Source organism: Meles meles, chromosome 5, assembly GCF_922984935.1.
Source record: "Meles meles chromosome 5, mMelMel3.1 paternal haplotype, whole genome shotgun sequence".
NCBI lineage: Eukaryota > Metazoa > Chordata > Mammalia > Carnivora > Mustelidae > Meles > Meles meles.
Genome location: NC_060070.1, coordinates 72,387,439 through 72,412,853, shown reverse-complemented (window position 1 = coordinate 72,412,853; position 25,415 = coordinate 72,387,439). Strand labels below are relative to the sequence as shown.

Below are 25,415 nucleotides of genomic sequence, written 5' to 3'. Positions count from 1 at the left end.
TTAGACTTATTAATAATCCTAAGTAGCTTGGAATAGTAGAACTAGAAAGGACTTGAAAGTTGGGGAGGATCACCATCAAGGTGAGGATGCCATTGTCCTCCCAGAGCAGTGCCCAGCCTCTCTTCCACTGCCTGGAGACTGGACTCCTCAGCAGAGCGCTGGTATGAAGGAGCACCCCTCCCTTCCCCCAGGGGCTAGCAAGGAATCTTCCTTTTTTTTTTTTAATTAACATATAATGTTAATGAGCCCCAGGGGTACAGGTCTGTGAATCGCCAAGGAACCTTCCTTTTAAGAAATGTTATTTTCAGGGGCGCCTGGGTGGCTCAGTGGGTTAGGCCACTGCCTTCGGCTCAGGTCATGATCTCAGGGTCCTGGGATCGAGCCCCGCATCGGGCTCTCTGCTCGGCAGGGGGCCTGCTTCCTCCTCTCTCTGCCTGCCTCTCTGCCTACTTGTGATCTCTCTCTGTGTGTCAAATAAATAAATAAAATCTTTAAAAAAAAAAAAAGGTTATTTTCATGTGGTCTCGCCTTTTGGAAACTAGGAAGGCAAGGCAGGACTTCACTGATTGTTGAGTAGAAAAGCTGTCATAATAGAGGTTGCAGCTTCAACTGTCCCTGAATTTCAGTCTGGTTTCCCAGTTGAGGCAGGGCAAGAAAAAATCAACAAGCAGATCTATGAAGAAGAGAAGAGTCAAGTTAGTGAATTAGAACAAACAGGGGGCTAGGGCCATTATCTCTAAGTGCACTTCAAACTTTGTTATTGTTTTTTGGGGGTTGGGGTTTTTTTGGTTTGTTTGTTTGTTTAGAGATGGCTCTCTTTTGTCTCCCCAAAGTAATGTTGAAAAGTTTACAGCATGTTGTCAATTTCTGTGAGCAGTGTCAAAGTTAACAGTTTTGTCATCATTTGAGAAGCATGGGTTGATGGTGGTCATGAGTTACAGAGTTGAAAGGAACCTCGGTAGCTCTGCATTTCTTCCCTGAGGGGCTCAGGATCTGGGGAGGGCCACAAACCACAGGCTACTTGGTACATGATTTGTGCTTAGTTTTTAGAACCAACCACTTGCTGTCTAAGGTGGTGGGTAGGGGGAAGGACTGACTGAACAAATGGAGGGTTCTTGGGGAAGGTTTCCTAGAGGATATGGGATTTGAGCTGGACCATGAAGGATGATAGGAATCAGCTCTTGGATGTTGGGATGGAATATTCCTGGCCAAGGAAAGCATGTGCTTGTGTTTAGGCCCAGGCGAGCAAACAGAGGTATGTTTGGGGAAGGGCAGCCCATCTAGTTAGTGACTTTACTTGTGTCTAAGCTTTAGTTGCTCCCTTTGCAAAAGGGATAATAATAATACGTACCTCATAGGGTGTTGTGAGGATTAAAATAAAAGTTTTAGAAGCAGAAACCAGTTTGCAGAAGGTTAAAGAGATGGCTACAAGGGACTTCAGGCAGAGAAGCTAGGTCCTGGAGGCAAAAATGGATTATGGGGTGTTGGGGGGAGGGGCAGTCAGTCAACAGTCAGGGTAGGGTTCCCTGCACAAAAAGAGTTTTGGGCTAAGTTTTCAGGCTGAAGAAATGAGGCCACCATGAGGAAGATATCTGAGACTGTGGTCCTGTAGGAAGAGCTAACCTGGGGGAGAAAGGAGCTCCCTTCCCCGTCAGCCTGGAGATGATGAAGAAATGATAGGAAAACTCGAGAGAAGTGTAATGATGTGGCATCTCCTTTCTCTTTCCCAAGGGATCACTGTTAGTGAAAAATCACGTTTTAAGTTTAAAGCAAATTAATATTGAAAACAGCTGCTATGGGGAATGGGATTGGAAATGAATTAGGGATGAAAAGAAGAACTACTAAACTCAGCCTGATGAGGTTTGGGGTTTAGTAGTGAAACACAGAGTAACGGAGGCCCGTGAGAGTTGGCGCAGACCCAAACCAGGAAAGCAAGATTCTGGGAAATAAATGGAGTCATCATGTCATCATGCTCTGAATTCAGGGAGTAGGCAAGGCCAAGTGGTGTGTATTTCTTCAAAGAATCTGAACCATTATTGCTTGAAAAGAAGACTTTAGTATTTTCCTTAAGTGAGCATCTTGAAATGTTCTTGTTTAACTCTCTGCCTAGATTTGCAGAGCCCGGAGCGCATGCATTTTGTTGAGCTTTTGGCTGTGACTTGAGAAAATCAGGATCTCTTTCTTTTCACCTGAAAGGCTTGGTGAAATCTCTTAACCTCTTTCTGTTTCCATAAAATGAGTATCTTAGCATCTACTCTCTTTATCCTTATATTAACACGAGTTTTTCGTGAGTGATTTCTTTGGATTCTGACCTTTTCAAAGTCTACCTGTCTGGGTCTGACTGGATCTTAGAAGTCTTCATGAACAATTTTCACTTGCTTATGACTTTTTTTTTTTAAATTAAGATTTATTTATTTTTGAGAGAGAGCACATGACCTTATGCGAGCAGGGGGAGGGGCAGAAGGAGAGAATCCCCCAAGCAGACTCCCCTCTGAGTACAGAGCCCAACACAGGCTCCATCTCATGACCCTGAGATCATGACCTGAACTGAAATCAAGAGTTGGGACCCTTCACCAACTGAGCCACCCAGGCGCCCCTGAAATGGACTTAAAAAAGTGTTTGACCTGGACTTCTTTGATGATTTTTGTAGAAACCAAAAAGAACGAAAGGGGTGGTACAGTGATCAACAGTTTACAAACTTCTCACCATCAGTCGTTCATCTATAATTACATTTCTTTCTGGTTCCGTTTCTACTTTTGAACACTAGATGGGACTAAGAGATGACTTGTTTGACAGTAGTAGTAGCAGAAAGGATTTCACAGGCTTCCAACTTCATTCTCAATGAAGTGTTGGCTGATGGGCAGAGTGTGAGTACAATAGATGAAAACAGGGCCATTTCTGTTTTCTCTACTGAGATGGCTTCCTGTTGATTTTAAATGGTAACTTTGATCAGTATTTAGGCAGCATTAAAACCTTACATAAGATTCGAGTAGTACAGGAATGTATGGGTGAGATACACCACAGTATTTTTCTTAATTGCAGTTTATAGAGAAATGCAATAAAATCAAAAGAATTAGTAATGTTGCTGTTCTTACTTTAATCACTATGAGCCTGGCAGGTAATTATAAAAACTATTTGATAGCTGTATTAGACTGGGAAGAAAGAAATTAGACAAATGTTGTATATGTTTTGTTTTTATTATTTTTCATAAGCTCTATGTGAATTACTGCCTTTCTCTAAAATAAAATAAGAATTTCTCTGAAATAGAGGCAATACATTATCAGTAATAATCCATAACCAAATGAGTGCCTCAGTAAAGAGTAGAATATCTGGAAATAGAGTTTTATAGCCTTGTTTATACAATTTATAACAGAATGCTTTTATTTTATTCATTTCCAGTATAGTTAACATACAGTGTTATATTAGTTTCAGGTATACAATGCAGTGATTCAGCAATTACACACATTACTCAGGAGTCATCAAGAAAAGTGTATCCCTAATCCCCTTCACCTGGTTCCCCCATTCCCCCACCCACCTCTCCTCTGGTAACCATAAGTTTGTGCTCTATAGTTAAGAGTCTGTTTTTTGGTTTCCCTCCCCCCTCTTTTTTTCCCTTAAATTCCACATATGAGTGAAATGTGGCATTTGTCTCTCTCAAATTTGACTTATTTTGCTTAGCATTACACTCTTTAGCTCTATCCATATTGTTGCAAATGGGAAAATTTAACTCTTTATGGCTTAATAATATTCCATTATATATATTTACCATATCTTTATCCATTCATCAATTGTTGGACACTTGGGCTGCTTCCATAATTTGACTATTGTAAATAATGCTGTGATAGACATAAGCGTGCCTGTATTCTCTGAATTAGTGTTTTTGTATTCTTTGGGTAAATACCTAAGAGTGATTTACTAGATCATATGATATTTCTGTTTTTAATTTTTTTAAAGACGTTATTTATGTATTTGCGAGAGAGAGAGATCACAAGTCGACAGGCAGGCAGAGAGAGAGGAGGAAGCAGGCTCCCTGCTGAGCAGAGAGCCTGATGCGGGGCTCGATCCCTGGACCCTGAGATCATGACCTGAGCCGAAGGCAGAGGCTTAGCCCACTGAGCCACAGGCACTCCTGCTTTTAATTTTTTGAGGAATTTCCATACTGTTTTCCACAGTGGCTACACCAGTGTATATTCCCACAACAATGTATTTTAAGGAATTACATATTAAAATATATTTTATGAAATTACATCATTTTAAGATATGTACCAGTTGCTGTATGGACTTAGCATTGACCTAGCAGTGTTTGTTTTGTTTTCAGATTTCTAAAATAATGGCATACACATATACATAGATTAAGAGAAATAATGGTGTGGGGAAGGGTGGTAGGAGATAACAAGTGAATAAAAGAAGAGAAAGGTAGAAACCTTTAACTATAAATTTAAAGGTATATTTCACTGAAATAATTCTGAGAAAAATCCACATTAAAAATTGGGTCTCAGGGCACCTGCATGGCTCAGTGGGTTAAGCTTCTGCCTTCTGCTCAGGTCATGATCTCAGGGTCCTGGCATCAAGCCCTACATTAGGCTCTCTGCTCAGCAGGGAGCCTGCTTTCTGCCCCCCACCCCTTCTTTGCCTGCCTCTCTACCTACTTGTGATCTCTCTCTGTCAAATAAATATAAAATCTTTAAAGAAAAAATGGGGGATCTATCAACTCACTTTGATACTGTTCAGGGATACTAATTTGAAAGTTGTTTTGTAAAGAGGTGACTATATGTTGATCTCATTCACTAAGAGCATTTTTTAGAAAGTTCTTTGTTTTTCACTAGTCATAAGACTTTTTTACTCACCAGAAACTCCAGCCACTGTGTTACCTTTCTGGCTTTTAGTTTTCCATTCAGAGGGGTATGTTGAGATTTCCTGATCTTTTAGGATAGACTCAGTGGATCTGGTTAATAGAGCAAGACTGGACTCCTTGGCATCCTTTAGACCAACATTTTCCAAACTGTGTTCTGCAGAACACTAGTGTTCCACGTGATGTTAATGGACTGTCCCCTAAAGCACTATTTTATAGTTAAATATTTTTAGGAAATGCTAGGTTAAATAATTTGGAAGTTGTTTGTTTATGGTATAACTTGTCAGTCTTTAATATGCTAATGATGCATTAAATATCTCAATCATTTAGCTCTGATTTTTTTTAAGATTCATTACACCCTTTAACTTTGAGAACACCAATAAGAAATATTCTACAACTTTTTTAAAACAGATTTTAACTGTTATGTGTCTCTAGGTGCCTATACATTTATTTTATAATCCTGTTATAACTACTTCATTGTAACTGTAGCTTCCTCTGCCTTATATCGTGTTTGCCTGGCAAAATCCCAACCCTGGTTGAACTCACTTTGTGCCCACTTTATGCCTGCACCTGAGTGGTTGAATGTAGCTAGAGAAAGGCACAACGTGCTCACTCGTCTAATGTCACATTCATGACTGCTAACCTCAGGTGGGCATTAACGCCTTTTCCCCAGAATCCTGCTCAACAGATTCCCATCTGTTCTTCCAGATCACTAAAGTCCGCTCCATTGTTTCCCTCAAACCTCTCTCATTTACTTCCCTACCCTCCCTCAACTGATAACCTTGCTTCCTGGTCAGTGAGAAAAAAGACCGCCAGCAGAGATGTCCCTGTGCTCCCACTGTCTTGTCTGGTGGGTGTGTTCTCTGCCCATAGACCAAACCCTCTCTGTGACTGGGTGCGGTGCCTGTCTGTGCCTTAGGAGCCCACTCTCCTGCCAGAGACTCCATTCCCTCTTACTGAGTCATTTGTCTCTTCTGCATCAATAGGTCATCCCTCTCTGCTAAATTATTCTTATCAATATCCAAATAGGAGAGGGGATTTGGGTGTTTTTGATACCCCTGGTAGACCTACCACCTAGAACACTACCCTGATGATGGTCGTTGCTCAGCATATAGTTCTTGAATAAATGAAGTAATAATTCCTGTCTTTTTTTTTTTTTTAAAGATTTTATTTATTTATTTGATAGGCAGAGATCACAAGTAGGCGATGAGGCAGACAGAGAGAGAGGAGGAAGCAGGCTCCCCGCTGAGCAGAGAGCTCAATGCGGGGCTCCATCCCAGGACCTTGGGATCATGACCTGAGCCGAAGGCAGAGGCTTTAAGAAGGCAGAGGCTTTAACCCACTGAGCCACCCAGGTGCCCCAATACTTCCCATCTTTTGTAAAGAGTTTTATTTTAAAGCAATTCTAAACTTAAAAAAATAGTACAGAGGAGGGCACCTGGCTGGTTCAGTCAGTAGAGAGTGCAGCTCTTGATCTCAGAGTTGTGACTTTGAGCCCCCTGTTGGGGGACAGAGTTTACTTTAAAAAAAAAAAAAAAGTACAGAAATTTCCATATATGCCTCACTCAGCTTTCCCCTCTGGATTTCCGAGCTTAAGAAAAACAAAAACAAAAGCAGTAAGATTCCTTTTGCTCTTGGTTTCCTTTTAAAACAGCTCTTAAAGCATGTCGACTCCATCTGTCATCCATCCATTTCCCTCTTAAACCCACTCTGTTCCAGGGGCACCTGGGTGGTGTGGACGGTTGAGCGTCTGACTTCTTGGTTTGGGCTCAGGTCGTGCTCTCAGAGTCATGGGATCCAGGCCAGGCTCTGTGCTCAGCACAGTCTGCTCGAGTATCTCTCTCCCTCCCTCATCCTGTGCTCCTCCCTATCCCCCCACCTAAAATAGATAAATACTTTTTAAAAAACCAACCCTCCCTATTCCAGTTTCTGTCCTTTGTTTTCCCCAATTCCACCAGCACACCCTTGTCAAGAATGCTAAAGACATTTACATTGGTAAATCCCATGATCAATTCTGGTTTCTTCTCTTCTTTGACCCAGCATCAGCATTGCCTTCTTTCTTCTTTCTTCCCTTCACTTATTTTCTAGACATTTCTTCTTGGACGTCTTTGCCTCCTACCTCTTCTGTTCTTTCTCTGTATTCATTCACCGGATGGCCTCGTCTCTGTTCGTGACTTTGAATATCACCCGAAATGCTGATGACTCACTCCCACATTTGTGTTTTTACCCTTGATCTTGTCTTTGAACTCCATATTTTTGTGCTCATGGTCTCTGTGACTTCTTAACCTGTTTGTCAAACACATGTTGATAACAAAACTCTCCACTGTTTGCCATGCCAAAGACTGTGTCTCCAGTCTTCCCATCTCGGGAGATGGTCCTGCATTCTTCCTGTGGCCCATGCCCCAGACCTTGGAATGTTCTTGACTTCTTCACATCACTCACATTCTGTATCAAATCTACCAGCACATTCTGTTGGTTTTTTCTTTAAAGTATAGACCTAAAAACATGATCACTTCTTATTATCTTTACCAGCAGCCCTTTGGTCCAGGTCCCCATCATCAACTCTGGAAAAGGCCTTCTAAGAGCCTCATCTCATTCCCGAGGTGCTTAATTGTCTGCCAAGCAGTCAGAATAATTACTTCAAAACATAAATTAGATTATACCACTCTTCTGCCTAAAACCCCGTGCATGATATTTTAGTAAACATCATTTTACTCTGAGTAAAATCCCAAGACCTTATCATGCCTAAAGACCCTTCCTGATATTATTTCCTATTCTCTGCTTTCCTCAGTCTATTCCTGACATAGCCTTGAGACTCCCACCTCAGAGCCTTGATACTTACTGTTCCTTCTGCCTGAAATGGCTTTTTTCTTACACATTTGAGCGGCGCAGTTCTCTTTCTTCACTTTCTTTAGGTGTCACCTTATTTGAGAAGCCCCTTTGACTCTACTGTATAACGGGTTTTTCCATTTTTGCTCTCTGAGGAGTACACAGAACAGGTTTGATCAGGAGCAAGGACTCAGATGCCACATAGTGCATGCTGCTGAAGAGTCTTAATGAAAATATGGGCTTGATTGAAGGAAAGACGGCAGAGGGGAGAAAAGAGTGAGGATAGGAAGGGGCTACCTCATCTTAATGCCTGGTCTCTGCCATTGTGACAGATGATAGAAATAATATGCTTGCTTTTTGAGGGTGATCAAGGTTCCTGCTTTTTGCATGTTTGCCCTTACAGATGCCGAATAATTTTAGCTTGCTTGTGTATATGATTATTTATGTACACATTTACTTGTATCTGAGAATTTATCCTGGTAATTACAGTTTTGTGGTTTATATAACTACAGGTGTGAAGCATCAAGTCCACACATTCATCCAGTTGGTTGGTGTAAAGAACATAGAAGAACGCTTATTACTCCACCAGGTTTGTATTTATTATGTGTCTGCTATTTTTTTTTAAAGATTTTATTTATTTATTTGACAGAGAGAGATCACAAGTAGGCAGAGAGGCAGGCAGAGAGAGAGGAAGGGAAACAGGCTCCCTGCTGAGCAGAGAGCCCGATGCGGGGCTCGCTCCCAGGACCCTGAGATCATGACCCGAGCCGAAGGCAGCGGCTTAACCCACTGAGCCACCCAGACGCCCCTGTGTCTGCTATTTTTTTAAAAGATTTTATCTACCTGTCTCTCAGAGAGAGATCAGAAGCAGGGGGAGCAGCAGGCAGAGGGAGGAGAGGCTCCCTGCCCAGCAGGAAGCCTGATGCTGGGCTCAATCCCAGGATCCTGGGATCATGACCTGAGGCAAAGGCAGACGCTTAACCGACTGAGCCACCCAGGTGCCCCTTACATATCTAATATTATTTTACATATACATCACGAGTCTGCAAACTTTTTCCGTAAACAGCCAGATAGAACACATTTATAGCTTTATAGGCCATATGATCTCTGTCACAACTACTCGATTCAGTTTTAGCAGCCCTAAATGGTATAGAAACAAATGAACGTAGTTGTGTCAGAGTAAAACTTTATTTGCAAAGAACAGGCAGCTGGCCTGCAAGTGGCAGTTTGCTGAACTCCAGTACTTCTGGAAGTATATACATTGGTTTAGTCCATAACAGAAAATAAGTTCTTTTTTTTTTTAAATTTTTTAAAGAGTTTATTTATTAGAGAGAGAGCACATACGTATGTGTGATCTGGGGGGAGGGACACAGGGAGAGGAAGAAGCGGACTTCCTGCTGAGCAGGGAGCCTGTGGGGCCCTGAGATCACGACCAGAACCGAAGGCAGACACTTAACCCACTGAGCCACTCAGGCGCTCCAAGTTCTTCTTTTAAATGATCTTTTATTTCTCAAGTTGAAATTCATTTCTAGACCTTGCATTGCAAGATATTAACAGTTTCATCACTCAACTGTGGGGCTGCCCAGAAGATTTTTCCTGGACGGCTCTCCTGTGTCCCACGGCTTACATAGTATTAGGAGCCGGTGAATGCTGATCGCATAGTTACCTGTGTGCCACTGTTAGCGTCTGAGTTGCTAGGAGGATTCTTTTAGATTTCCCAGTTTAGTCTTGATCCATTTTTTTCTTTCTTTCCCACGTTTTTGGTTATAATCAGAAATCGGGTAAACAGAGAACCAGTGAACAGGAGGCTCCTGGTTATGTCTTCACAGCCCTGGCTTAAGTACTGTGGGAAGGGCTGGTGTCAGGCATTGTTGTTGACTTACAATGGGAGGCAGATAACCAAGTCATCTGTCTCCTTCTGTGGACTTTTATAACTTAGTAGAAGAGAAAAGCCATAGCTTTTTGACAAATTTAAAAAATCTGAACTTCATGTTCAAAAGTACCAAACGCTGACAACAAAGATATGCTTTCTCCAATCCTCTTTCCTCCCAGGGCAGCTTCCTGGCTGCATCTCTGATGTCCTGTGTGAGAAGGATTCCAGTCACTCCCCAGAGGCAGCTGCCCCTTCTGCCGCTCTTGCCACATCCTTATTCAGTCCCCTCAGCTGCCCTGCTAGACGCCCCATGTTCATGTTTTCTTTGAAATATGTAGCATGTCTACTGTTCTTTTTCCAAAATTGAAGTCTTGGTGACTTCTAAAATGATTTTCTTTTGAAATATCCAATTGTACATTAATTACAGTGAAAATAGAGGTAATGGCTGTTCTCTCGCATAATAGTTTAAGAGTTTGTCCCTGTCTCTCTCCAGAGGAATCTTTTTGCCTCTCTGTATACACAGATTTCTATGCATGTGCAGTCAGCTTTAATATTACTTAAATTTTTCAAGATACGGTCCTTAAAATATGTTGTAAAATATTTGTATTCATAGAGATATGGTTGCATAATACTTGCTCTTAAACCTTTATTTTGAAACAACTTCAAAGGTACAGAAAAGGTATAAGAATAGAAGTCATCTATGCCCTTGACCCAAAGACCCATTCATGTTCGTCAGTCTAATTAATGATATCATTTGTTCTAAAAGGATCAGACATTGCACTCAGTTGTTACATCCCTCTACTCTCCTTCAGTTAGGTTTTCCTTGACTTTCATGACGTCAGTATATTTAAGGATTACAGATTAGTCATTTTTTGGTTTTGTTTTAAAGATTTTGTTTATTTATTTATTTAAGCAACAGAGTGAGTGCATGAGCCGGGGGGAGAAGTAGAGGGACAGATAGACTCCCCAGTGAACATGGAGCCTGATGTGGGGCTCTGATTCCGGACCCTGACATGATGACCTGAGCCGAAGTCAGACATTTAACTGACTGAGCCATCCAGGAGCCCCACAGATTAGTCATTTTGTAGGATGCCACTTAATTTGGATATGCTTAGCATTTCCACTTTATTAAATCCAGGTTATATACTTGGGCAGGTGTATCACAGAAACGGTGCTGTGTGCTCACTGTGTCCTCTCAGGTGGCATATGAAGTCAGTTTGTCTCATTCCTTGATTTTTTAACATTAATTGATCAAGGTGGTGTTTGCCAGGGGCATTTGGGTGGCTCAGTCAGTTAAGCATCCAACTCTTGATTTGGCTCAGGTCATGATCTCAGGGTCCTGGGATTGAGCCCTGCGTTGGGCTCCCTGCTCCATTCAGAGTCTACTTGAGGATTCTCTCTCCCTCTCTCTCTCTGCCCCTCCCCCTGCTTGTGTGTACATGTGCACTCTCTCTAAAATAAATTTTAAAAATCTTAAAAAAAAAAAAAAGATGGTGTTTGCCAGGCTTCTTCACTAACATAATTTTTTCCCCTCTCTAATTAGTAAGTATTTTGTGGAGAGATAATTTGAGATTGTATAAATATCCTGTACTTCATCCCGGCATCACTCACTAGTTTTAACATCTGTTGATATTTCTAGTACGAATTATTATTCTGACAGCTGCTAAATGCTAATTTTCTATTCCTTGTACATAATTAACCGATATTCTTCTATAAAGAATAACTTTTTCATCTTTGCCTTTATTCATTCAATTTATTTATCTCTGTATGGACTCATACATTACTGTTTTTATCAATGAGTTATAATCTCTAACCAGTATTATTTACTTCCATGTCCAGATTTTCTCACATTTGGCCATAGGAGTCCCTTTAAGCTGTTACTATGTCCTTTGACATGTTCTAATCATTTTTTGAGAACTTCCTACTTCCTGGCATAGCTAGGCTTATCCTATACTTTCCCTGATTCAAACTAAAATCTAAACAAGTAGGTATGCTCGTTGCTACTGAGATGATACTACTTCTGTCCTCTTAGATGACATAGTTAGGAAATACACTCATGTAAAAATATTTTTAAAAAATTCTGTATATTTATGTATCTATTTAGACATTGAAAACAATGAATTTATATCCTTAGCTCCAATTCATATCCAAGACCCCTAAGTTTATTCTAGTTGCCTACTTTCTCTATTTATACCTCTTTTTTGAGTCAGTAAGAAGTCTACCTTCTTTTATCTCAGTATATTTACCTATTTTTTCAGTCCTCTTTATGTAGCCACTGTTAATTCCTGCTCATGCCTACTTAATGGATTTTGATCTCTGGAGGAAACAAAAGGAGGCAAGAGGAAAGAGGAGTAGTTATTTCTACATATTCTTCGAACACTGTTCCATGACCTGGGGCACTTGGGTAGCTCAGTTGGTTGGGGCTTCCCGATCCTTGGTTTTACTCAAGGTTGTGAGATGGAGCCCACCCCCACCCCCCGCTCTGCCCCACATGGGCTCTGAGCTCAGGCCGTAGTCTGCTTGGGATTCTCAATCCCACTCCCTTCCCCACTGCATCTCTCCCCATTCACACTCTCTCTAAAAATAAAATAAATCTAAGCTAACAAACAAATAAAAATACTGTACCTATGATTTTTGTTTGACCTAACAATATGATGATATATCTGGAATATGTCACATATTAGTATATGTAAATCTGACTCATTCTTCTTAATAAGTGCTTTCTATTCCCTGTGTATTATATATATGACACATAACAAACAACTGTGCATTGTCTGTGTGTACATGAGATTTTCCTAGATTAGTAGAATTGGACAGTAAAGGGTACTTTTGTTTGTGTGTATCTGTATATAGGACTTACCTGAGAATATAAATTATACGTATACATATATCTTAAATTTTCATTTAAAAGGTAATAGAGGAGGGGCGCCTGGATGGCTCAGTGGGTTAAGCCTCTGCCTTCAGCTCACGTCATGATCTTAGCGTCCTGGGATCGAGCCCAGCATTGCATCAGGCTGTCTGCTCAGCAGGGAGTCTGCTTCCCCTCTCTCTCTGCCTGCCTCTCTGCCTACTTGTGATCTCTCTCTCTGTATGAAATAAATAAATAAAATTTAAAAAAACACAGTAAGAAGATACTTTAAAAAAAAGGTAATAGAGGAGTCTTGATCAAGATGAAAGTAATATAGTTATTAAACAGTTATGAGTGTGTTATTCAGTTTAAAATTATTATGTGGAATAGGAACATAATTTCTTAGGTTATAGTAATAATATATCCTAATTTTACAGGTCAGTTTGTGGTTCTCACTATCATTTTGGTGAAACCTGACAGGATTTACTTTTTTCTTTCTTAGGTTATCCAAATGTGAAACATTTTTCTTGGGATAAATACTTAGAAGAAACCAATTCTTTACCTGCTCCTGCAAGAGCTTTCAAAGTGGTGAGTTAATCTGTTTTACACTATTGATTAATTTGTGTTGGCAATGGTATACATTCATTGAAATTCGAGAACAGAAAGAGAGAGTAGGAGTGAACCAGAATAGGAAAGGGAGGGAAATAGAAGACCACAGAAGATGTTTTTGACTTTTTACAATTTTGAAAGTCAAAGTTGTTACTGGGGTTTTTGTTGTTCGCATCCAGAAAGTACTTTCATTTTGGACCTGTCTCCTTGGAAAATAATTCTGCTTGAATTGGTATAGAAGGAGTTGTTGTGGTCTTATGGCAAACTTATATTTTTCCAGGTAGATGTTCTGAAAAACCAAGACAAGATAGGATATTTTCTAATGAAAATTGTATTTAATGATTTCTTTAGATTTGTTTATGGCAAGCTTAGGTGCTGTTTTTCATTTTATTGCTATTAATCAGCATATTTAATTATCAAAATACAAGGTCACCTGCTTTTTTTAATAGTATCTTTCTAACCAGAGTCATTGCATCTTACGTATAACTTGGTAAGATTCAAAGTAAACCTCATTTCTTTGAAAGGGAAAAATAAGTAATAAAATGTATTTAAAAAATTCTTTTATCTCTAAAAACGTCTTTTATAATTTCTAGTTTTCTGTGAATTTAAAGAAAACTGTATTAAATATTTTAAAAATATTTTAATGTAGCATAATTAGTCTGTCATATATATCACTTTTCTTTAAGTGATTTTCTCATGTATAAATTGCTAGAGTTTTTAATGATAGAATTAATTAGAGGTACGGGCCCAAATATAGAAAAGAACATCATAGATTTTTGAAAGAAAAAAGCATATTACATAAAGAAAAGCCATGTAAAAACAGTATATCTGATAGTAAATTTAGGATTTAAAAATGAATAGAGTTATGACCTACTTAAGAATTTTTACCTGACTCTCTGACTTTAACTCAGCTATTACAAAGAAGAACTTGCATTGCACTTTGCTTTGAACTGGATAAATCACATCAGTATCAGCCTGCATGTCTCCTGTCACAATGATACCAGAGAGAAAACTATGATTTCTCTAGTTTGGCCTTCAGGTGCCTTGCATTGATTGTTTTTTATCCTTTACGTAATTTTCACACTTAATTTTCAGAGCCACTGTTTTGTTATACCCAATTTAAAGAACAGGGGCGTGAAGCTCAGAAAAGTTTAAGCAATTTGCCTAACATAACAGTCACCTTGCCTTCTGCAGCTTGCCACTTTTTTTGAGGTTTGCAGGTTTCTGCTGAGGACTGAGGCGTGGGTAGCTAAGGTCTCGGAGCAAAGGTCCTCCTTACTTATTTCTGTTTTTACAGGATGGATTCCATTTTGTATATTTTGATGGCTAATTTTCCTTTTTTTAAAGACATCTGCTTTTTGGTCTGATCATTTCTAATCTCTGTGTCACTTCTCTGCCACTTTAAAGTTCTTCCCTCTTTTTCTATAAATTATTTAAATGCTTGTTGATTTTTGCCAAGATGCCTTCTTCTCACTAATGAGAAAAACTTCTTGCCTTCCCTGTGGCTAATCAAATAACTGAAGCATTTTGAATTTTATCTTAAGATCTTTGCTTTCTGTTTGCTCCTGTGGCTGGGTGCTCTGGTTGTTTCTATTGCCTCAGGGTTTGGCCATGTGATTTGGGATTGTGTTTTTTGATAGGGAGGGAAAGGTCCAAAGCTATTGTAGGAACTTGCCAGTTAGAAGGTTGATTCTGTAAATAGCTCCTCTTACGCTGTCGCTGTGACAGGGAGTCCACCTTCTCTTCCTCTGAATCTTATCATGTAAACTTTTCTGTATGGCAGAAACCTCCGCATGGATTTCAGAAGAAAATGAAGCTTGAAGTCATAGACAAAAGAAATCCTATGTTTATTAGAGTAGCAACAGTTGCAGACACGGATGATCACCGAATAAAAGTGAGTGTACTCTGGTGGAGTTTTGTCTTTCGTTCTAAGGTATCTTGGATGGAAACTTAGGCAGATATTTAACTTACGAGGCACTGTAATTAGTCAGACCATAGGAATATGCAAATAAAATAGCTGTGCATCTTTGTCAGTGTTTATCCAGTTTTTTTCCTTTAATCGATGCAAGAATTTCTCTTTGTGACTGACAGTTACTATGTTGTATCTCCATTCTTTATCCCAGCACACACTCAAAATATTAAAAGTCTGTCGTAAATCATAGAGTGATTTCTTCTGAATATGGCACCTCATTCTTCAGTAGTATGCTTTTTTTTTTTTTTGAAAACTTGAAGATTAATGTTTTCTGATGGGATTGTATTAGATGTAGACTTTTCAGAAGAAAAGTACAGAAGCACATCCTTTTAATATAGGATGCAGAAAGAGAAGTAATCTTACAAAGAAGATCAGATTGTACCTTTCACAGGGTCAATGATGTTCAGGAAGGTGGATCCAGTTTGTTTTGTTGGAGACCTGTAACGTCAAGTGTAGCCACAGGTCCCATTGAGAAGCCAGGAGTTCTCTTCAGCCAGAAGCAAATGTCAAATGTCAGGTCCTTGACTGGCTGTATTCTTTAAGAAAAAGACACTTAAAAAGTTAACTGTTTTCATGGGTGGGACTTAGAGATGAGTGGATTTCACCATTTGATAAGAAAGCAGAGAGCCAGCTTTTTCACAGGGAGATCCCCATTTTTGGCATCTGAGTTCTTCTCTGGAGCGAGCCTTCTAGTTTCTGCCAGTCTCCTCCCTAGTGGCTGCTGGGCGAGATAGAAGGACGGGGTTGGAATGTGCAGCTCTTGCTCAGTTCCTGTACTTTCTGTCCCAGCCATGGCCATGGGATGTTTGTTCTAGAATTCAGAGCCTTAGTGATTTTATTTCTCTACAAGGTAAACCTCTACTCTTTGGCAGGGTTGTTGAAGGGGCAATTACCATGGTGGGGGGAGTTGGGGAGCACACTAAGGGAGTTCTCCTACCTGCTGCCACCAGATTGAGTCCTTCTTGGGTCCTGCCTGGTACATCCTTTTGCTTTGGTCCTGTTCTCAGGTGCCTAGGCTGTCCCCTACCCACTCTATCCTGTAGGTCAGCAGTCCTTCGTTTGCCCTCCACTCACGTCACTGGTTACTGTCACTTCTCAATTGTTGGCCACTTTACTTCTCCATTTGTCCTCCTGGCTTTAGACCTTTGCAGATACAACTTTAATTTCAGAAGGGAGTAGAGATAAGCGCCTGGGTCTATAAGGTGCTTTACTGAGTTGCCTTTCACAAGAAGAGAAAATCAACCTTTCTCTTTTTAAGAAATGCTGTGCTTTCTAAAATATCAACTGTCTTATTTTTAATTAGTTGTCAATAACGGGTATTAAGATTTTAAAAAGCCTCCAAATAATGTTTCTGGATAAAAATGTATCCAGTTTCCTAAACTGTAATTTTAGATATGTGTGAGTTAAGTGTTAGTGTATTTCGATCCATAATCGTCTTATTTCCTTCCTTCCTTTCTTTTTTTTTTTTTTTTTTTTTCTTTTTTGAGAGAGAGAGAGAGAGCAGGGGTTGGGGGAAGAGGGAGAGGGAGAGAGAGGCTTAAGCAGGCTACATGTCCAGCATAGAGCCCAGCTTGGGGCTTGATCTCACAACCTTGAGATCATGACCTGAGCCAAAATCTAGAATCAGACACTTAACTGATTGAGCTGCCCAGGTGCCCCTCATATTATTTTCTTTAGAATTTTTATTAAATTTAGCATTATTGCTGAGTTGCTTTCATATATAATTATATTTCTAGTGGAACATTTGTATTATAAATATTTTGTATGTCTCTTTTGGGTTTGTAAAAGTTTTAAGTATTTCGTGTTACACATTTGTGTATCTTCCTTTCTTGTTCTTTGTTAGACTTTGGATTTCTTTTCAAAACAGTCACCAGTAAGAGTAAAACTATAACTTAACATTACTAAAGTGTTTGATTTTTTGTTTGTTTAAAATCTCTTAATATGCCAGTGACTGAAGTAGTAGAATTTACAAGAGGTGAAATAAAACTATACAAACATTAATGAAATTATTTCATCTGGGCTTCTAGAATTTTGATTCGGGTTAGTATTAACTTTTGCATATATTATTTTTATATACTTTCAGATAGCATTTTTAAGTATATTTGGTACTTATCAAAGAGAATTTTATTGTTACCTCTGTTCATAATATCTAAACTAAATTTTATCTCTGAAATTGCAACTTTAAACTACTAAAATTCTCCAGATTGTCTACCAGTCAAGTTTATAGATGGTAATTAGGTTTATCTATGGTATCTAAAGTACATTAATCCTAGATAGATAACTTCTCATTGCCAAACCAAGTTTCAGTTTCATGGAAAACTATGACACATTGTGGTATCAACAGATATGCTAGATCTACCATAAACGTTCTTAAAGACATATGTAAGGAAACTTTAAAAAGAACTCTTTTGTTTATTTATGATATCAAGACTTTCAGAGACTCTGTTGGTGTACAGTAATGTACTAGTTAATATCCATGGGTCTCAATTCTGAGCGCACACCTCAGTTACTTAGATGTTGAGTAAACAACATAAGTATGCGCAAAACCAAACCTGTGGTTTAACAATCTCCTAGGTAGGCTCAGCCGGTTTGTGGTTTGTTTGTTTTTTTCCCCCTTTATCTCTTTCTCCTTTTCATCATTGAGAAAATTCTGACCTGTAGCCACAGTGGAGAACCATTTATTTGTTAGGACTGAGTATGTTTGCTATAGGAAGATACCTAAATTTTAAAAAATTTAGGAGTTTATTTACAGCAAATGAGACATACATGATGTGAGCATTGATTCCAGTATGAAAGAAACGGAATTTAGGAATAGCAAGATCAGAATACAGGGAAGTTTCATGTGTAATAAAACAGGGTAATCACTTAATTAGTTGAGAGTTAGGATACTTTAAACTTACTTTAACACTAAATTATGTGTGTTCATTTATTGGTAGCATTGATAACATAAATTGGTATTTTTAGAAAATGATCATGAATGTCTTCTCACTGTTAATTGGGCATTGTTTTTGATCAGAGGAAAGGAAGGGGTTACTTTGAGTTAAGTAATTTTATGTAAGTGCTGCTTTTATATTCAATGCAGGTGAATGATGAGTAATTTTATTTGAATCCTTGAATTTTAGGCTTTGTTACTTCTCCTAACTAGCTGTGTGATCTCTTCTCTTCTTTAAGATAATACCTATGATTTCTTCAGGTATGGGATTCTGTGGGCTTTGATTCTAGGATTGATTGATTTTCAGCTTGAGAAAGTGGATTCATTGTGAAGGACTTTATTTTGAACCTGTATATATGTACTTTAACAACTCTGTACTATTCTGTCATACAGATGTACCATAATTTAGCTAGCCAATCCCCTAACGGTGGATACTGAGGTTGTTTTCTACTGTTAACCAAGAGTTGAGTTACTGAGATTGTCAAGTCAAGGGTGATATATTTTAAGTGATTGTTATTGCAGATAACACACCAGAAGTATTTGCTAATTAATACTCCTGCCAGCAGTCCAAGAGAAAGCTTTTTATTCTCATACGCACGAACTCTAGGAATCACCCAAGTGGCACATTTTTGACAGGTTGAAAGAACTGCATCTTGTAATTTTAATTTGTAGTGTTTTGCTTATAAGTGAAATAGATTATCTTCTTACATGTTTACTAACTATACTTAGTTCCTTATTTATGAGTAATTTATATCTTTTTCATCTTTCTATTGGGTTTTTAATCTTACTATGTTAATATATGATAACTATATACATTAAGGAACAGAGTACATTGTTACATATGTAATAAATGTGTTTTGGGGGTTTCTTCTGGGCCTTCCTTTTTTTTTTTTTTTTTTTTTGGTAGTATTTGCCACTGATTACAGAATATTTGCCACTTTCAAGTTTTTAATGTTCATGCGGTCGATTGAACAGTCTATTCTTTCACGGCTTTTGAGTTTGGCATCTTGCTTACAAGGTTATCCTACTCTGAGATTACAAACATGTTCACTCATGCATTATTCTAGAACTTTTGTTGTTCAGCTTTTAATGTTTGCATTTTTCATCCATCTGGCCTCTGTTGTCTGGTTAGGAGTAAGGGATTCACAGACTTAAGGAGATCTAGCTGGCAAACTTGATGTAAGAATAAAATATCTATAGCCTTTTGGTAAATCTTCCATCCTAAAAGATAAAGCATATGTAATCATTAAAAGCTGCTCAGCTGATCCTTAGTGACCCTAGCTGGGGGACAAGGTGTCCTCCACTTGGTGCCAGTAACAATGGCACCAACATAAAACCTTTTTGAGAGATACTGTAATTATTTATGAGAAAAAAATGTTATTTAAGAATGCGTTGGATGGAGAGATATTTTGTAAACTGGTTGTATTTCTAATAGGATGTTGAATTTGTTTAAAAAGCCTTTTTAGCATAACTCTGGAAGAGTTGACATTTCTATGAAAAGCCCTTGTGCCTCTCTACTACCCCCTCCCGTTTCTCCCTCCCTGCCCTAATGTATTCATTACTTAAGGCATATTTACTGGGTGTTTAGTGTTGCTTATATGAAGATGTTATGTATTCAAGATGTTCTAGTGTTGGAAGATGCATATAATAATATCTCTGTAGAAGTACTCCTGGCAAGACATTTCTTGATGGACAGATAATTTAAAAATAAGTCAAAAGTGCCTTTTTTCCCTCAGAGTGTAGATGAAGTAATTTAAATAATTGAAAAAATGTATTTGGTATTAAATCTACTGTATAATTTCGAAGAGAATGAAAATGGTTATGGTGGGTAGAACTTCTATTGTAGGGATTTTCGTGACCTGAATTGTACTGTTAATTTCTTTCTGTCACCCAGGTTCACTTTGATGGCTGGAACAGCTGCTATGATTACTGGGTAGATGCAGATTCTCCAGACATTCACCCTGTGGGCTGGTGTTCAAAAACCGGGCATCCTCTTCAACCTCCTTTGAGTAAGAGATACAAGAATAATTTAAATAAATGTTTCCATGTTCTTGTATAGGGTGTTTAAAGTGTTCTTTCCTCCAATCCTTCCTTTCTGTTTCTTTCTCACTGTATATTTCTTCTCTATGTAATCCTTTTCCTACATTTTCAGTCACATGGCAGTCACAAAAATATAAAAGAAAAAATGTAATGTTTGAAAAAGCGAAGTTTATTTTTTTTTTTTTTTACTTTTATTTAGAAGTACGCACCTTTTAAAATCAATACTGAATTTTTGGAAGACAGTTTGTCAGACTATCAAAATTTAATGTATCAGGAGTGACTTCATACTATAGTTTTGCAAAATGTTACCATTTTGAGAAACTGAGCAAAGTCTGCAAGGTCTCTATATGAATCATTACTTAAAACTTCTTGTGATTTATAATAACCTCAGTAAAAATTCTCTTTAAATTCAATTTTTAAAAAAGTTAGCATAGAGAACATACTGTGATTTCTACTTTGAAAGAAAACATATATATTATAACAAAAAATATGTAGGAAATAGATTATTGTGAGGTTTAAAATGTTTAGCATGCAGTCCCCCATCTAGTGCCTTCACTTCTGGATGCTGCGTACAGGCCGTGTAAAGGTACAAAAGTTCACATGAATGCCATTTGTTACACTGTATTTACACTAACAAACCTTGGAAACAGAGATTGGTTAAATTCTGGTGCATTCACAATACAACACTGCAACATTGAGTTGCCATCTCAATGGTAACATAAAGAATGTTACCATTGAGATGGAAAGATTTACAAGCCATGAAGTTAAAGACCGAAGGAAAAAAATGTTTCAGAATAGCGCACATCTATGTTATCCCTTATATGTGACTAAATGAAACAAAAACAAAAACTTGATACATATATACACACACACACACACACAGGTATATATGGGAATGCTTAGAACAACATCTAGCACATTACACATGAACATAAGTTGTTGGGGATGAGGGAGTGTCTGAAATGTGGATGGGGTCGTATGAATAGGATCTGTAACTGTTTCTCTGTATACCAGTGTGGTGTCTGAAATTTTCACAGTATACCAGTATTCCTGTATTACTTATGTTAGTTACTTGATGAAAATTGCTTAGAATCTCCTCATTAATTCACATTTAGGTGTTTCTGGAATCTGTGACATTGAAAGAGGTTTAGACCAAAGTCTACCGTTTCACTATTGAAGAAAGATAAATAATGTGAACAAAAGCATAGGGAAAAACCTTAAAAAAGACTTTTAAGATTCTTAATTTTTATTTTGTAGCCTTCTGGTTAATTTTATGCCCCCTTCTTTCTTTCTCTCATTTTTCCCCTACTTGTTTTCTTATAGGCCCCTTAGAATTAATGGAAGCTTCTGAACATGGTGGATGCTCAACCCCAGGATGTAAAGGGATTGGCCATTTTAAGAGAGTGAGACACCTGGGCCCTCACAGGTATGTGTTGCTGCCACTCACACGGGGATTCCTTATGTGGTCAAAGAAAGGGTCCCTATCCCACACATGTGTAAGGTAATGATTTCCATGTGAGCTAATTTTATATTTTGATCTACATAAAATGTGGTTTCCATGGTGACCCTGTAAAAATGAAGAGTGTATCTGTAGTTAAGTCTTCCTGCATTCCTAAAAAAAGCATTCACAGTTTAAAATAGATTTACTCTAGCTATTTGCCTTTTCTTGACAACCTGACCAGTTGTCTAGACACTCATCTTCTGAAAGAGTCATATTGGGTTAACCGTTAATAATGAGAAGAAGGCAGACCCTGTTGAAGGTCTTTGTTTGGTAGAATATGATATGATTTGGGGACTCAACAATTTGAATAATGAGAAGTGAGATTATCATAGATTACCAGCAAAGATCACAAGAAGCACAAATATAAGTAGTCACACTTGAGAATGCATTGATCCAAAACAATGTTTTTTAAGTATTTTTTTAACCCCTAAGTAACTTAAAAAAGAAATAAAAATTATGCATTTGAAATTTGATGTATTATGTAGGGTATTTGAGGGTCTTTGTAGGCATTTAAAAATCTTATGAAATACCTGGAAGTTCCAATGATTTGACTTTGATTTTTGAGGAACAGAAGCATCATCTGTTTAGGGATGTATTAAAATAACCATTGTCAATGTAAGTGTTCTAACTGCATGTTAATTGGATTGCCCAGTAAGGAAAATGGTCCCTTGTTTATCTAGACTATACGCACTGTGAATCTGGGTCTTCTGAAAAATCTGATCATTGTACTACCTGTTCCTCTGAGAATTAATAGGAACTATAAAAGTGATGTAATTAATGTTTCTTCCCTCTCCCTCCTTTTTTCTTCTCTTCTCTTCTCTTTTCCCCTTCTTTCCCCACTCCCTTCCTTCCTTCCTTCTTTCCTTCATCTCTGAATCCTCAAATACTGCTTATCTTCCTTTTATAACACTCCTCCTGAGATTTTTATGGGATTCAGTCTGTTTTAGAGTAAATAGTCTAAGAATAGGATGGCGATTCCATTTACAGATACCCACTTAAAAATCCTTTTCAGGGGCACCTGGGTGGCTCTGTGGGTTAAGCCTCTGCCTTTAGCTCAGGTCATTATCCCAGCATCCTGGGATTGAGCTCCCCACAGGGAGCCTGCTTCCCCCCCTCTATCTGCCTGCCTCCCTGCCTACTTGTGATCTCTGTCTGTCAAATAAATAAATAAAATCTTTAAAAAAATAAAAAAAATAAAAATCCCTTTCAGAAGTGCCTGGCTCTTTCAATTAGTAGAGCATGTGACTCTCTATCTCAGGGTCCTGAGTTCAAGCCCCACATTGGGCATGGAGCCTGCTTTAAAAATAATGTAAAAAAAAAAAAAAAAAAGAAGAAGAAGAAAGAAAGAAGGAAACAATGAAAAAATTAAAAAAAAAATCCTTTTCATTGTGTAACTGCAAACCCAAAGTTACATGATTAATGCAAACTGAATTAAAAATACTGTATCTTCAAAGTTATTTAGTGTTGCTGAGTGAAGGCAGCTAGATTATTTTTCAGACATTATAGAAGTCTAAAATGCCAGAAATAACCCACTAGCATTAATAAATTTCCATTGTATATTAATTTCATTCAGTAAATATTTTTGAGTTTTTCCCAATAATAACTAACGTTTATTGAACATGTATTTCCTCTGCACAAGGTACTGCTCTGTTTTACATGTATGAATAACCTTCAGAACTACCCTATTAGTCTTAGTGTTGTTTTCTTCCAATTTTTGATGAGGCCACCATGGCACTGGAGAGGTTTATTGATTGGCTGCTGGTAAGGGGGAGCAGGGAATGGCACCCAGTTTAGCTCAAGGGTGTGTGCTCTTGACCTCTCCCCTCGCAGTGCCTCTCAAGGCTCTGCTCCAAGAATTAGTCACAGCAACCTTCAAGGAACCCAGGGACTAATGGAGATATAAAGCTGTACATAATTTAATTAAAATATAAGATACAGAACAGTAATATTGAACCTTTGACCTGTTACCAATCCCAAGATGTTCATTGGACTGAGGCAGTTTGTTCAAATTATGGAAATCTGAGGAAAATTAAGGACAAGAATAAAGTTTTTGGTTTTGTTTTTTTTAAAGCATGAATATTGATATTATGTTGTTGGGGTGCAGTTGAAATATTTGTTTTGGCCTCCTTAAAGCAATGTCCATCGTCTCTTTAGGAGTGCTTTTGGTCTGAGCTGAGAGGTTTGCCTGTCACGGCAAGGTCTTTGGTGACAGTTCTGTCCCCTGCTTGAAGGCACTGTCCACTCATTATGACCACCTTTCCCCAGCTGTACCATGGACCTCTGAGGGCTCCTCCGCTGAGCCACACCCATTTTGCAGAGTTTCGGTGATCCTCTCTGGAGCATTTCTTCAGCGATGTAGTGTAGTATCTGCCAAAAGAAGAGGGGCCTTGTGGGACGAGTCGTGGAAAATTTTATGGAGAGACACCGTAAAGAAATCTTTCCATATAACTGGAACCGATAGAGAATTACTCATTTTTTTGGAATGAAAGAGGAGGCAGTAGACCTTCGGGCTTGAAGGCATATATTGATAAGGAAGTGGCACCTGGTTTCTGTCAGACGGAGGGCGTGACTCGCAGTTTTGTGCGTGAGCCTGGGGCAGAGTTGGTGGTTGGCTGGAGCCTCGGCAAGGAGGGGTGCGCGGGCTTCAGACAACTGGCAGCCACCGTCAGCTCCTGCCCTGTGCTCTCTCTTCTTCTTAGCCCTTTCCACTGGCTTTCCTGAGTCTTCCCAACTGTGCTGTCCTATTTACAACACTCAGAGCTCTGTGTCCAGTGGGATCTTAATCGTTAACAGGCATAGCCCGTTTTCCATTTCATTAGTAGACTGTGGCATAGCTGCAGCCTCATGGATATTCTTGAAAAGGTTCATTTCTCTGGCACTTATTTTCGTCCTTGGTGAGAATGCTGTGTTTAGGAAAACATAATGAGAAAATTCTCTTTGGACTAATTTACTGAGAAACTGCATAAATCAAAACATGCATTCTTTGCTTAGATAACAAGGAAAGCTGCTCTTTTAAGCAAGAATAATCAGTTTTATGAACACTTAAGCAAAAGGCTATGTTTTGACTAGCAGTTGTTGTTAGCTTCTCTGAAAAATTATAATAGTTGAATTTGATATAAGAGGTGTTAGAAATAGAACATGTGTCTCGGCGATGAAATTTGAGAATGTGATGTTTTCAGATGTTGAAATGTAAATGATCAGTGAGCGAGTCGAATGTGGATGTTATTCTTGTCTCTAGGGACATTCGGTAGCCAGATTGCTCCATGCTCTGTCTCTAGCAAGGGAGCGTTAATCTGGGTGGTGGTGTGGTGTTTCCCTTTGTTGATTCATTCATTCGGACTATGGAAAGGTCAGAGAAGAGGAGGAGATTAAAGGAGAACTAAAGTTATATGAAAGTAGATATTCTTCATCTTTAGTGCTTTCAGAAGTAAATCTTTTCTACATCAGATTGGATCAGGGAGGAAATAAGCAAGAACAAAATGGGGCGTATCTCCAACAACCTCTAAAAGGTCATCATAAAATCCATGGAGAGTTTTAAAAATTTGAACAGACACCTGCAAACTGTAAACATCATATTGACTGAACTTCCATCCATCCCTGCATCCAACATACACTTGCTGAGTGCTTGCTGTGGGCCAGCTGCAGGGTGAGGTGGTGGGCTGCACAGAGGAGGCGGTCCCTATCCTGAAGAAGGCCGGTCTGGGGCAAACAGGTTTTCACAGAGGCATGAATGGAGTAGCACCCTTTTCCTGAGAGAAGCAGAGAACCTCCAAAAGTGAGGCATGGTATGAACTTTTTAATGCTGTTATTTATCTTTGCTGATGCTCTCTTACACCGTAGTTGTTATGTGTTTGTCTGCTTCGACTTTTTGAATAATGACAACAGGTGGGATTTACTAATGACTTCCTATGTTCCAGGCACTGTTGTAGGACTTACTGTGTGATCTCACTTACTGCTCA

General features: G+C 38.7%; 1 protein-coding gene across 4 annotated transcripts in view; it reads left to right on the top strand.

Annotated features, from left to right (window-relative positions):
- L3MBTL3 (L3MBTL histone methyl-lysine binding protein 3) overlaps window positions 1-25,415 on the top strand; it is a 112,769-nt gene that overhangs the window by 50,243 nt on the left and 37,111 nt on the right. For all 4 annotated transcript variants that reach the window (XM_046006689.1, XM_046006691.1, XM_046006690.1 and 1 more), the window contains 5 exons: window positions 8,194-8,270; window positions 12,905-12,990; window positions 14,795-14,905; window positions 19,810-19,924; window positions 21,279-21,381. In XM_046006689.1, coding sequence (XP_045862645.1) covers window positions 8,194-8,270; window positions 12,905-12,990; window positions 14,795-14,905; window positions 19,810-19,924; window positions 21,279-21,381 — 492 coding nt within the window. The remainder of the gene's footprint in view (window positions 1-8,193; window positions 8,271-12,904; window positions 12,991-14,794; window positions 14,906-19,809; window positions 19,925-21,278; window positions 21,382-25,415) is intronic.